We start from the raw sequence: 12,957 nt of genomic DNA on the forward strand, positions 1-12,957 counted from the left end.
TTAAAAGAGAGGCTGTGTCTACAGCTGGCCAATGGGCAAATTCTAGGAGGTAGAGATGTGTTTCCCTTCCGTCCGTGGTCCATCTCAACCAAAACTCTTCTCTCAAGTGATTAATGCCACTGTGCCTGGTGAGGTTTCTCCCAGGGCTGAATGACCAGCAGGAGCAACTCAGAGATGCAGCCTTGGAAATGACCACATTGCTAGAAGAATGCTCACCTTTCGTTTCCCCGTCATCCCAGAAAAGTTCGCCTTTGGCTTCTTTGTTGTCATCCAGGGCAATGATAAGACCAAGCGGGTTCTGGCGACTGTGGGAAACAAGATTAACGTAAGAGGAGTCCCCTTTGTGGCTGGCTGAGCAGAAGCAAATCCGACTAATATCCATGAGGACACAGGTTCATCCCTGGCCTCGCTCAGTGGGTTAAGGATCTGGTGTTGCCGTGAGCTGTGGTGTAGGTTGCAGACATGGCTCGGATCCTGCATTGCTGTGGCTGTGGTGTAGGCCAATAACTGTAAGTCCGATTTGACCCTTAGTCTGGGAACTTCCATATGCAGCGGGTACATCACCCCTCCAAAAAAAAAGATTAATGTAAGAGGAAAGGAAAGGACCTGATGCTCAAAGAATTTTGCTAAATGCGCTGTGCAGGATTCTAGCAGATTTCAAATGTGAAAGGTTGTTAGCCGCAGATGGGTCTGCTTTCCTTCAGACACGAAGGCAAAATCAACAGGGGCATCATTCTCTAGAGTTAGCTATGTCTCAGGAGACAGCAATACTCCAAACATCAGCAATAAACATCTAGGTAGGAGGCAAGAATTTAAGCACCAGAATCACTGCAATCAATCACTATGATAAAAGCTGCTGATGCAACTATTATTTTGAATATAGACTGTTAGACGAAGAAGCTCTAGATAATAATCAGCTCAGCCTAGTCATTTTAGAGATGACAGGTGCAGGAGGAACATTAACTGTAGTTGGGGGTACATTCTTTCCCTGCCGCAGAACCATGTTGACTCAGAAAGCGATAAAATGCAATAGGCTTCTCTATAAGAGCAATCTTCCTAAATGGATTATTTACTATGGTTAATTTCAAGAGAGAAAAAGAAAACATTCTAATTATCTGCTGTATATAGAATATGAAACACAAAACACTACTCAGAAGATGCTGAAACAGATGGACACAGAGCTAGAGGGAGAAACAAGGAGCAACTTTTGTTTGGAATCTCGTCTTATTTCACTGCTCCTGTTAGGTCCGTCACTGAGCTCACATTCCCTACAGTTTTCTTTCACAGTTCAGCCTTTCACTATGCCCTGTGCAAGCCAAGTTCCACTATCAACAACATCACTTCCTTTCATTCAATGCACAGGTACTGAGTAGCCTTCATTGCTAGGTAGTCTAAAAGATGTAAAAACATGCAGACCGCAGCTCCATTGATGACCTTAAATATTGCAGGAAAGATTAAACACATTCCGCAAATAGTCAAAACGGGCAGTAAAGAATGGCACAAAAGTTAAAATACATATAGGAGCCCATACTGAACACTTTCGGCAGTACGGTAGCCTAGAAATTCTGGAGAGCATTGCATGCCCTGAAGGACTCACCCACTGAAATACTCTTGGCCCCAGCTACATTAAACACATGATCCTTGAAGGGTGCTACTGTGAAAGCCAAGCTGACAGCCATCCCGGCTTGCAACCTGAGAGAAGGCTAATCATCTCTGGAAGAAGGACGCCTATATTTGGATCCTTGAAATCACCACATTTTGAAAAATAAAACAAAAATTACTGAATACATAAGGTAATGGGCCAACATGAAAGAAAACTGGCAAAAACAACTAACAATAGATTTAGAGTCCACCAAGGACTGACTTTCTTCCTGTCTTTCTTTCTTTCATTTATTTGCCGCGCCCACAGCATGTGGAAGTTCCCAGGCCAGGGATCAAACGAGAGCCACAGCAGTAACCTGAACCACAGCAGTGACAATGCCGAATCCTTAATGCCACCAGGTAATTCCAAGGATTTTAGATGACAGAATTTTTAGATTCAAAGTATAACATGACTAGGACTGAAATGCTTAATAATGTTAAGGAGGAAAGAAAAAAAAATCAGCTAGGTAGCAAGAAAGTATAAAAAATGACCAGAAAGGTGGAAGTGCTAGCACTCCCTCTGCTGGAATTGTTGGGGAAGATTTCTTGCAGATGAAATCTGGGTTTAATTTGGAAGACTACTAAGTGTATCAGGCAAAGAATGTTGAAAAGGGTAATAAGCGCTGAAGCCCAAAGGCAGTGAAACAGATGAGCATGTTTGGGGAATAACAAGATTTGGGGCATGGCTGGTCTATAGGTGTGTATTCAGGTGTGTCAAGAGGCACAGCTGTTTAACTTGAAACTAGATCATGATTGGCCTTAAACCCTCTACTAATGATAGCATGTGGATCTTAACCTGTGAAGCAACAAGTTGAGATATTTGTTACGAAATGATAACTTTGGCATCAGGATGCAGAACAGCATGAAGCTGAACAGTTAGAGAAAAAGAAACCAGCTGGTATTGGATGTATAAGTGTTTTCCACCAGTATCATAAAAGTCTAAATTTGAAAAATTAAGGTAGTAAGGGAGGTTAAAGAGAAAAGACAGATTTCTAACCTCTGAAAAACGCTCTCTTAAAAGCAAGTAAGCTAATTTGTGTAGAGACAGAGATATGCATGTGCGCTCCCTCTAGAACAGATGGAGTCTACAATCTGAGGATCAAAGCCTCATCAAGGAGGAACCAGGGACACGAAGGAGATTGAAAGTGCACAGGAACTCCATTTCGCACTACAAGAAAGAAACAGCTCAGTGGGAAGAAAAGAGATTAAATGAGATTATAGGAGACTGGCAAGTGGACCCCAGTCCCTAGAACTAAGAATGAGGTGTCAAGAGCATAGCACAGTGGATGGTGGTCTGATGAAGGCAGGCGGGATGATCAACAGACCCCCTTTGCCTGGAACTGAGATATTTCCCAAGACATGAGACTTCCATGGCTGAAACTGAAATAGTCCTGGGAAAATCAGGAAGGGTCACCACTCTAGCAGTCACTATATTTTAGGAGAATGTGGCGGGGGGGGGGGTGTTTAAAAAAGGACAGGATGGGACTTCCTGTCGTGGCTCAGAGGTTGGCGAACCCGACTGGCATCCATGCGAGCATGGGTTCGATCCCTGGCCTTGCTCAGTGGGTTGGGGATCCAGTGTTACTGTGAGCTGCGGTGTAAGTCATAGACGTGGCTCAGACCTCGTGTTGCCGTGGCTGTGGCGTAGGCCGGCAGCTTCAGACTCCTAGCCTGGGAACCCCCACGGGCTGCGGGTGTGGCCCTAAAACGACAAAAGACAAAAGACAAAAAAAAAAAATGATAAAAGGACAGGATGAAAGCCTTTCAAAACACATCTGGATATAGCTCTAATTCATAGCTTCCCTAGAAGCGGCCTGGAGGATCCAGGGGACAGAGTCTGATGTCCTCCCCCAACCTGCCCCATCCCCAACACACACACACACAATGCCTGTCTTCGGCACCTTCTACGTGGGCAACAGATGGGAACAGAGACAACCAGCTTTGACAGCCTCCCCTTCAAGGAAACCCCCCATGCTGTACCTGGCCACAGTGGTCGTGGCTGGCTGCTGTGTGGGGAAGATGTAGCCTCCTCGAAGGTGAAGTCCGATTTTGTCTCCAGGAAGCTCCATCTCCACTTTTTGCTTCCTCCATGTCACTCGGCCCCCCTGGTGCAGGCAGAGGAAAGAAAAAAGGATGCGAGACAGCACATCGCCTCCGCCTCTTCCCCACATGCTGAGCGGTCTCCAGCGCTCTCCTTTTCCTGCCGAGCTGAGCTGCGGGTCTCATCAGGCAGTCAAACAGGAAAAGGGAAAACAGTGCAGAACCACAGGCTTTGTGACCAGTTGGGGGTTTGGGGGACCATCCATGTCATGCTGAGGCTATCTGACACACGTTACAGGAACCGATGGTTCTAAACAAGAATCTGACTCACAGCCAAGCTCATACTGTCCGCTGGCCCCAATATTTGCCTGTGGGACATTTTATTTCGGTCTTCATCTTATCACCGAATAAAGTATACGAAAGTTTCTTTTTTATGTTTTATTACAACTGATGTCAAGTCTCACTTTTCTGACTCTGCTATGAAATGGTTGGAAACACGTTCTTCAGTGCACAGATAGATGTTTCCCTCTCTCCCGGGAGATAGCTTGTCTATGCAGCTTGAAGAGTTTAAGAAAAGTCGAAGCTACTTACAGTTTCATAATCATACCAGACAGCATCAGGCACATATGCCGTCACTTTCTCTGCACCCTGAAATTAAAACAAAATATTGTCCTTCATGGCCCAGCCTCTTAAGGGGGCAAAATGGACTTCTGAGCATTCCCTAGAGAACTTCTTAACCACATACTGAGAGTACATAAATGACCTTTCTTTTCTCTGCTAGCAAATCATGCTTTTCTTCTAATAGAGGCAGGAACTTGGCAACTCAAAAAAAAAACAAAAAAAAAAAAAAACAAAAAGCAAAAACCCAGATGGCACCACATTAGGAATAATAATATTAATATTGACATGTGTGTTGTGGTAAAAATTCCAGCTTTACATTGCTTACCTCATTGAATCTTCCCAATGCCCCCAGTGATATGTGCTATATCACTATCTCACCTTGCAGCTGGGGAACCAGCAAGATAACTTTCCCCAGGTCTCACTGGTACCAAGTGGCAGAGGCAGCAAGCACAGCCTGATCAGCCTGACCTTACAGTGAACGCTAGGCCACTGTTCCATCCTGCCTCTGTATCATGGAGCAAGTTATGATCTGCTACGAGAATGTGACAACACACAGGACCATTCTTTTTTTTTTTTTTCAGGGCTGCACCTGAGGCACATCGAGGTTCCCAGGCCAGAGGTTGAATTGGAGTTGTAGCTAAAGCCACAGCCACAGCCACACAGGATTCGACCCGCGTCTGTGACCTACACCACAGGGCACGGCAACACCGGATCCTTAACCCACTGAGTGAGGCCAGGGATCAAACCCCCATCCTCCATGGACACTAGTCAGATTCGTTTCCGCTGAGCCACAACGGGAACTCCATAGGTCCATTCTTAAACCCAGGGTCACGAGTAGATGCTTCTGTACTGATTGGGAACTTGGTCAAGGAAAAAAAAAAAAAAAACACCTAGAGGAAAAAAAAATGTGTACCTATCCAAATTCCCCAAACCCCAGCACATTGTCTTCATGGCTGACCCAGCCACAGGTGGTGGAAATGCATTTGGAATAGAAAGAAGATAAACGGTTCCAAGAAGAGAGAAGAGTTTGGAGGTTAACAAGATCGAAAGAAGAGACTGGAGTTCCCGTCATGGCGCAGAGGAAACGAATCTGACTAGGAACCATGAGGTTGCAGGTTCAATCTCTGCCTTCACTCAGTGGGTTAAGGATCCAGCGTTGCCATGAGCTGTGGTGTAGGTCACAGACACGGCTCGGATCCCACGTTGCTGTGGCTCTGGAGTAGGCCGGCAGCAACAGCTCCCATTAGACCCCTAGCCTGGGAACCTCCATATGCTGCAAGTGCAAACCTAAAAGGACAAAAGACAAAAAAAAAAAAAAAAAAAGGAGAGAGAGAGAAGGAGAGAGAGAAGAGACCCCCGCCCAACCCCATGCAGTGTGTCTCTGTGGAACACTTACCTCATCCAGAACAGGAGTAATGAGGAGGCCGGGCCCCCATAAAAACTGCTGGTACACATCCCAAGTGTTGCTGTCCTCATAGAACCTGGAGACCAGAGAGATGGTCACTGAGATTTGGACCAATGCATCCTGGCAGCTCTCCCCACAGCCTGCCCAAAACATGCAGGCATCCTGCCTGGGCCAACTCCCCCGCCCCCAATTACGCTATGATACCTATTCGATCCCTACACCCACACTCCTGCAGGGAGATCCACTTCCCCAGCCCCTGTAACCTCCTATTTTGCCCCAATTTGCCTTTTCAATATCTATGCCAGGCAGGTTCCAGGCTATAATTCTATTTGCCATATTCCTCTCAAAAAAAAAAAAGTAAAATAAGCAATACATTTTAAAACTTCAGCTGACCATCAAAAAGTAACTGGATCTGATCACACACAAAAAAATAGCCCACAAAAATTTTATTACTGCTTTCTCTTCTAGGATATCTGCCCTTTTTTTTTTTTTTTTTTTTGCCTTTTTAGGGCCGTTCCAGTGGTATATGGAGGTTCCCAGGCTAGGGGTCGATTTGGAACTGCAGCTGCTGGCCACAGCCACAGCCACAGCAATGAGGGATCTGAGCCGTGTCTGTGACCTACACCACAGCTCATAGCAACATCAGATCCTTAACCCACTGAGCAAGGGCCATGGATTGAACCCACGTCCTAATGTATGCTACTCGGGTTCGACAACCACTGTGCCATGATGGGAACCCCGGATAGCTGCCTTTTTAAATAGGGAATCCCAGGAGATAGCAAAACTGTACCCCAAATAATGAATATATATTACAATATATATTATAATAATATAATACCTGAGGGCCTAAAATGTCAGACACATTAAGGGAATCAACTGCATTTTGATTCTGAGAAGGAAAGCCTCCTTAAGTGTTCTTTCTTAGAGTATTAATTGGCTGATAATAAAAATTCTGAATTCTGGAAATCCTCTATAATGTTCTTATTCATACATAAATGAGTAAGAGGTTCATTCCTAGAGCCTGAACATAGTACATTACCATCAGTTTCCAGCTATAAAATCCTTTAAATTAAGACTAAAGAAACTAGGGACGAAAGAGCTTAAATTATTTGTCTAAGGTATAGAATTGGTAGAACGAAGACCCCAAGCCCGAGGCTTTGAGTCTAGTTCTCTCCCCCAAAAGGAAGAGGCTATAATACTTAAATATGCCTAAAATAGTATCGAGGCAGCAACAGCCTTGCAAATACCAACTGGGTACTCAGGTTAAAAAAATTCATTCCAGGGAGTTCCCATCGTGGCTCAGCAGTCATGAACCTGGCTAGCATCCATGAGGAAGCAGGTTTGATTCCTGGTCTTGCTCAGTGGGTTAAGGATCCAATGTTGCTGTGAACTGTGGTGTAGGTCACAGACACAGCCTGGATCCCAAGTTGCTGTGGCTACAGTGCAGGCCGACAGCTGTAGTTCCAATTACCCTAGCAGGGAACTTCCATGTGCTTCAGGTGCAGCCCTAAAAAAAAAAAAAAGAAAAGAAAAGAAAGAAAAAAAAGAAAAAAAAATTCTAGTAACTTTTTGAATTGTTTTACTTTTCACCCTTACATTTGACGACAGAGTCAGTATCACCCAGTTGCACTGACAAAATTCCCTTGGATTAGGTGAACTTACTCATGCAGAAGGGGCCGGGCCACCGTGTCCCCCCGGCTGTGAGCGTGGTAGAAGAGGGTGTAGAGGTAGGGCAAGAGAGTATAGCGGATGGAGAGGTAGTGCCTGGAGGAATTCAGCAGCAGAGAGTCAGCTCCAAAGGAGGCAGGATCCTGGACCTGAGAAGAAGCAAGAGGTTGCAATTGTGATCCGGCTACAAATCACAGAAACGTCTGGAGCATTCCTGACCCCATTCATCACCACTAAGAGGTTCATTCTTGCAAGACCCGGGGGCCTAGCTTGCCAACTCTGCCTCTGAGCAGCAGGGTTGGGCCCAGGGAGATCATTTCACCCAGCAGGTGGCCATTCTTCACTTTGCAACACATGCCCCTCATCCATTCTAGAGGTGCTCTCTCAGGAGGCTCCCGTTTCAATAACTTTGACGTATTTCCTCCTTTAATTCTTTTACAAGCAACATAGATAAAAGGTATAAAGGTTTGATTAAAAACCTTCACAGAAAAAAAATAAAATAAAATAAAACAAACAAAAAAACCTTCATAGACTTGGCATTTCCTTGACTGCTGCAATAGAAACAGCAGAGGCTGGGGCTGCCGGGCATTTTAACAGTGCATCATGAGTCCTGGTTAACTGCAGACGGCAGTGTGTTTCAGCCGAAGTCAAGCACCAGGTAGGATGCTGGCTCAACAGATTTCTCAGTGAGGATGCAGAGAGATCCAGTTGTAAAGTATACCAAATCCATTTTTTTTTTTTGTCTTTTTAGGGCCGCACCCACGGCATATGGAGGTTCCCAGGCTAGGGGTCGAATCGGAGCTGTAGCCACTGGCCTACGCCACAGCCACAGCAACACAGGATTCGAGCCGTGTCTGCAACCTACACCACAGCTCACGGCAATGCCAGATCCTTAACCCACTGAGCAAGGCCAGGAATTGAACCCGTATCCTCATGGATGCTGGTCGGGTTTGTTAACCACTGAGCCATGACGGGAGCTTCTCAAATCTATTCTGGTCCTACTTACCTTGTAGCCTTGGCCGTTGTGATTCCTGGAAAATGGATAGAAAGCCCCCACCTGCATCCACCTCCTGCAGAGCTCTTCAGAAGTATCCAATAAAAAGCCGCATATGTCAGGACCCACCTGCAGGGACAGACAGCAACAGCCTGCACACCTCACTCCCATGACTGTCCCCTGGTCCTGGGCTTTGCTTTATACCAGGGATCTGCCAACTGAACTTTGCTAATCTCTTCCTGACAAGGCTCACACAGTGTGATCGAACTGAACTGGGCTATATCCTGTGTCCACTCTCCAGGGCCAGGCGACTTTAACACTCTGTGCCTTTGTTTCCTTATTTTCTCAACACGGGCACTAGTGAGCTACAAAGGGTTTTAGTAAATGACATGATGTAAGTTAAACACTTGATGCACCATAGCTTTCGGATGAATAGTAACTAGACATCCTGCTATTATGATTTTGATCACAGAACTAGCAGGATTAATTTTCCAAAGCCCAAATCTGATCAGGTCATTCATCTTTATAGCAACACGGATGGAACTAGAGACTCTCATCCTGAGTGAAATAAGTCAGAAAAAGACAGATACCATATGATATCACTTATAACTGGAATCTAATATACAGCACAAATGAACATCTCCACAGAAAAGAAAATCATGGACTTGGAGAACAGACTTGTGGCCGCCCGGGGTGGGGGAGAGGGAGGGAGTGGGAGGGATCAGGAGCTTGGGGTTATCAGATACAACTTGGAATGGATTTACAATGAGATCCTGCTGAGTAGCATTGAGAACTATGTCTAGATATTTATATTGTAACAGAACGAAGGGCGGGAAAAAAAACTGTGTGCATGTAAGTGTATCTTGGCCCCCAAGCTGTACAGCGGAAAAATAAATAAATAAATCAAATTCATCTAAAAAAAAGTAGCCAAATATATTTGCTAATATATGTAATATTAAAAGTTATAACGCATGCAAAAAAAAAAAAAACCCCAAGGTGTCCTGCCGCTTGTCCTCTTAGCACCTTAAAACCTGGTTCCGACCCACCTTTCCTGCATCATTTCTCATTCTGGTCCTACACACTGATCCTCACAGACACATCAAAGTCTCCCCCTTGCTGGCCTTGCTCAGGTTTGTTTCTCAATCTTAAAATGACCTTCTCTACTTTCAAGGTTAAACTCTAAGTACCACCTTATCCATGAAGTTACTCTTGAGTCTCTCCTGTGATTCCCTTGTTCTTAGAATCTTGTCAGAGCTGATAAGTCCCTTTCTCAGGACCTCTTTTATCATTTAACTTATGTGTTCCTGTTGGCACTTTTATCTTAGCTTATCATAATTATGTATATTGGGTGGGTGGGGGAGAAGGTGTTGCTGCTACTATATTTATGTTTCTCTCCATCCTCACAAGGTATGCCTAGCTTGCACATATCTTGCACGTAGTAGAAGCTCAATAAATAGACATGTTGCATTTAACTAACAGATGCCAAAGTCATTCCTAGGGTGCTGGCAATGTTGTTTCCTTATCTAGGTGCTGGGTACAAAAATGTGTTTCAGACTGTGAAACTCAAGAACTATATATACACTTAAGGATATGTGTACTGTGTGTGTGTGTGTGTGTGTGTTACACTTTAATAGAAAATATTCTAATGATAGCACCTCAAGGTTGCACTTTCTATCCTTATTAAGCAGTGCAGAATAGAAAGTTGTAGCATAAGAGTCCTACTGACGTGGATGAAGCACATGCTCTCTGGACATTCAATCCCTGAGCCATGGAGGAAAGGGGAGCTTTATCTTTTGGCAACTTTCTAGCATGGGGTATTTTGGGAACTGAGGTTAGCAAGAGAGAGTGGGATGTGGACTTACCATTGGGATACCAAAAAGGTTGAACTCAAGCATGCCAGGGATGGACCATCGGAGATCATCCCAGGTAGCTGCGTTGTCTCCTAGCCAGTGGGCTGCAAACTTGCCAGACCCCGCAAAGGTGGAACGGGTTAGAATGAAACTTCTCTTGTTAAGGAACACAGTCTTGACAGCTCTGGAAAGGGCAAGAGATTTAGAGAGTCAATGTGTGTGGCCTTAGCGTGTCTTAGCCCAGGGCATGCAGTGACAACATCTAGAATCTCTAAAGTTACTACCACATTCTTCTCTTCCAGTTCTTTCCCGTAGGGCTAGAGTTGCTGTTGGGAGCAGACTGCCCCACTGCTTATGTTTACATTTTGGTTTGCTTTGTTTTAGGCATTTTATGGACATCATTAAATCCATAATTTCCAAAATTTTCAAAAGCAGTCTTGAAAAAACTAGTAACTAAAAGTACACAATGTTTATGGAATAAAGTTGAAATTTGACTTGAAATAGATATAAATACATTAGTCTTTCCCATCACATGGTTTCAAACACACACAAACATGAACCTATGAAAAGTCTCCTGAAACTTGAACTGTTTTTAAGTAGAAATACTTTGGCCATGTTTTGTTACAAGAAAAGACATTTAAAAATTATATAACGATGTGTGTACTTTTAAAGTAATCATCTATATTTTTAAAATTAGAAGTGTCTAAACATAAACCTAAAATTTTTTGCTCTATAATTTTTAACAACTCTCAAGAAGGCTAAAATTACACCCTTGACTTTGCTAATGAGTGAGTGTGATTTTGACCTGGCTTCCTGCTGTCACAGTTATAATGAATAGAGCAAGTTTTCAACACAACTTCCTTACTTTAGAATTTCTATCCACACAAAGGTAGAAAGAGCACAGTAAAAGCATACTGAGCCAATACTTAAAACCCCAAAGCACATGAAGTCTATAAATTACTTAACCCTCCAAATGCCAGTCTATATAGTATGGCAGAGGAGAAAATACATCAGCCTTGGACTCATGCAGAAATGAGTTCGAATTTTGCTTTTACAATTTATTGGCTGTTTGACCTTGGTCAAGTTACTTTTCTTTCTCTCTTCCAACTTCCCATTCATTCATTTATTCATTCTTTCTTTCACTGTATACATACCACAAATATTTATTGGATTCCTTCTCCCCTATGGGCCCAGGATTGTCTTCATTCATTGGACAATAGCAAAGATACTTATCTGCGGAGTTCTTAAAGAGAGTGCACTGGTACCTGGCATCTACCAAGACTAATACTTTGATCATGTTGGTCCACGGCAATGACGGCCTTACTCTGCTGTGGCGATCGCCATGGAGTAGCCGTACAGATTGTGGACATCATACTGCTTGCCCCAGTGCTGCACGGCATCCATGCAGAGAGTCTTGCTGAAAAGGTACCCATCCAGGATCCCTGGGACAAAAGAGGGGTCAATTGATGAGAGCCCAGAAAGCACATTCCCTGCTCCTTAACTATCACCTGAAATGGGAGCTCCCTGGGGAGGCATCTTTTGTAGCCATCCTGAAAATGATTGCATGGCTTCCTCACTGACAGAGGGGCAAACACGGAGCTAGTTTCTCAGATATACAAAAAATTGTGCTGACCCACACACGTTTCTCCACCTGGGGGCTCATGTGACCAGGGGCAAGCCTTTGGAAGTAAGAAGTTCCATTTTAGACTTAATCTGAATTTTTCAAACTGAGCTAAGTTAATCAGGCCAAGAACAGAAATATTAGATGAAAGTGTAAATAATGGCTCACCTATCTCTCCATTGACCAGATATTATAAAGGATGGCTGCCTAATCTCTCCTTCATTCATCCATCCAATCTTTTCTGTTCCCATTGCACCATTCTGGTTCAGATCCAAATCACCTTTAGATCTTAACTGTTGCAAAAGTTTCTTAATGGCTTATTTACCTCTGATCTATTGATCTTCTAATTCATATTAGAAGGACACATTAACACGAGATCAATAATCCTAACACCATTTGATTGTCATATTTACTGCTTACTAAAATATAAATAACTTTTATCATCAAAAGAATGAAGCCTCCCATCTAAGTCTCTCAATATTTGATCCTAATCCATCTTCCCCAAATCCCCATTTTCCCATCAGATTGGAAGTCTTCACATGACACTGGAATTCTAGTAGTTCATTCCTTTCTTTTTTTTTTTTGTTTTTTGTCTTTGTTGTTGTTGTTGTTGTTGCTATTTCTTGGGCCGCTCCCTCGGCATATGGAGGTTCCCAGGCTAGGGGTCGAATCGGAGCTGTAGCCACCGGCCTACGACAGAGCCACAGCAACGTGGGATCCGAGCCGCGTCTGCAATCTACACCACAGCTCACGGCAACGCCGGATCGTTAACCTACTGAGCAAGGGCAGGGACCGAATCCGCAACCTCATGGTTCCTAGTCGGATTCGTTAACCACTGCGCCACGACGGGAACTCCTTCATTCCTTTCTTAATCAAGATACAATTTGCTGTGAGCCCCTGGCTTTCTTCAAACTACAATAAATGCTGTGATTCGAGGGCCACACCCTGGAGGATAGCGTTGTTCAAAGTTCACCCAGATCTCACTAGCAACAGTCACTGACTCTGTCTTTGACCCTCCGAAGCCATGGGTTCTGGCTTCCTTTTACCCGATGATATTTGTCTGTTCTCCATTCTCTTGGTATCCCCAGACTTGATCCTCATTTGAAGACCAAACCTG

At 44.1% G+C, this 12,957-nt stretch overlaps 1 protein-coding gene across 1 annotated transcript in view; it reads right to left on the reverse strand.

The window, feature by feature from the left end:
- The window catches only part of MGAM (maltase-glucoamylase), a 102,233-nt gene that overhangs the window by 44,161 nt on the left and 45,115 nt on the right, over positions 1–12,957 (reverse strand). Inside the window, exons 15-22 of the mRNA XM_047763395.1 lie at positions 11,544–11,661; positions 10,232–10,403; positions 8,382–8,498; positions 7,370–7,524; positions 5,699–5,783; positions 4,273–4,329; positions 3,622–3,746; positions 217–305 (exon numbers count right to left, since the gene is read on the reverse strand). Of these exons, the coding sequence (XP_047619351.1) occupies positions 217–305; positions 3,622–3,746; positions 4,273–4,329; positions 5,699–5,783; positions 7,370–7,524; positions 8,382–8,498; positions 10,232–10,403; positions 11,544–11,661 (918 nt within the window). The remainder of the gene's footprint in view (positions 1–216; positions 306–3,621; positions 3,747–4,272; positions 4,330–5,698; positions 5,784–7,369; positions 7,525–8,381; positions 8,499–10,231; positions 10,404–11,543; positions 11,662–12,957) is intronic.

Source organism: Phacochoerus africanus, chromosome 16 (genome assembly GCF_016906955.1).
Source record: "Phacochoerus africanus isolate WHEZ1 chromosome 16, ROS_Pafr_v1, whole genome shotgun sequence".
Taxonomy (NCBI): domain Eukaryota; kingdom Metazoa; phylum Chordata; class Mammalia; order Artiodactyla; family Suidae; genus Phacochoerus; species Phacochoerus africanus.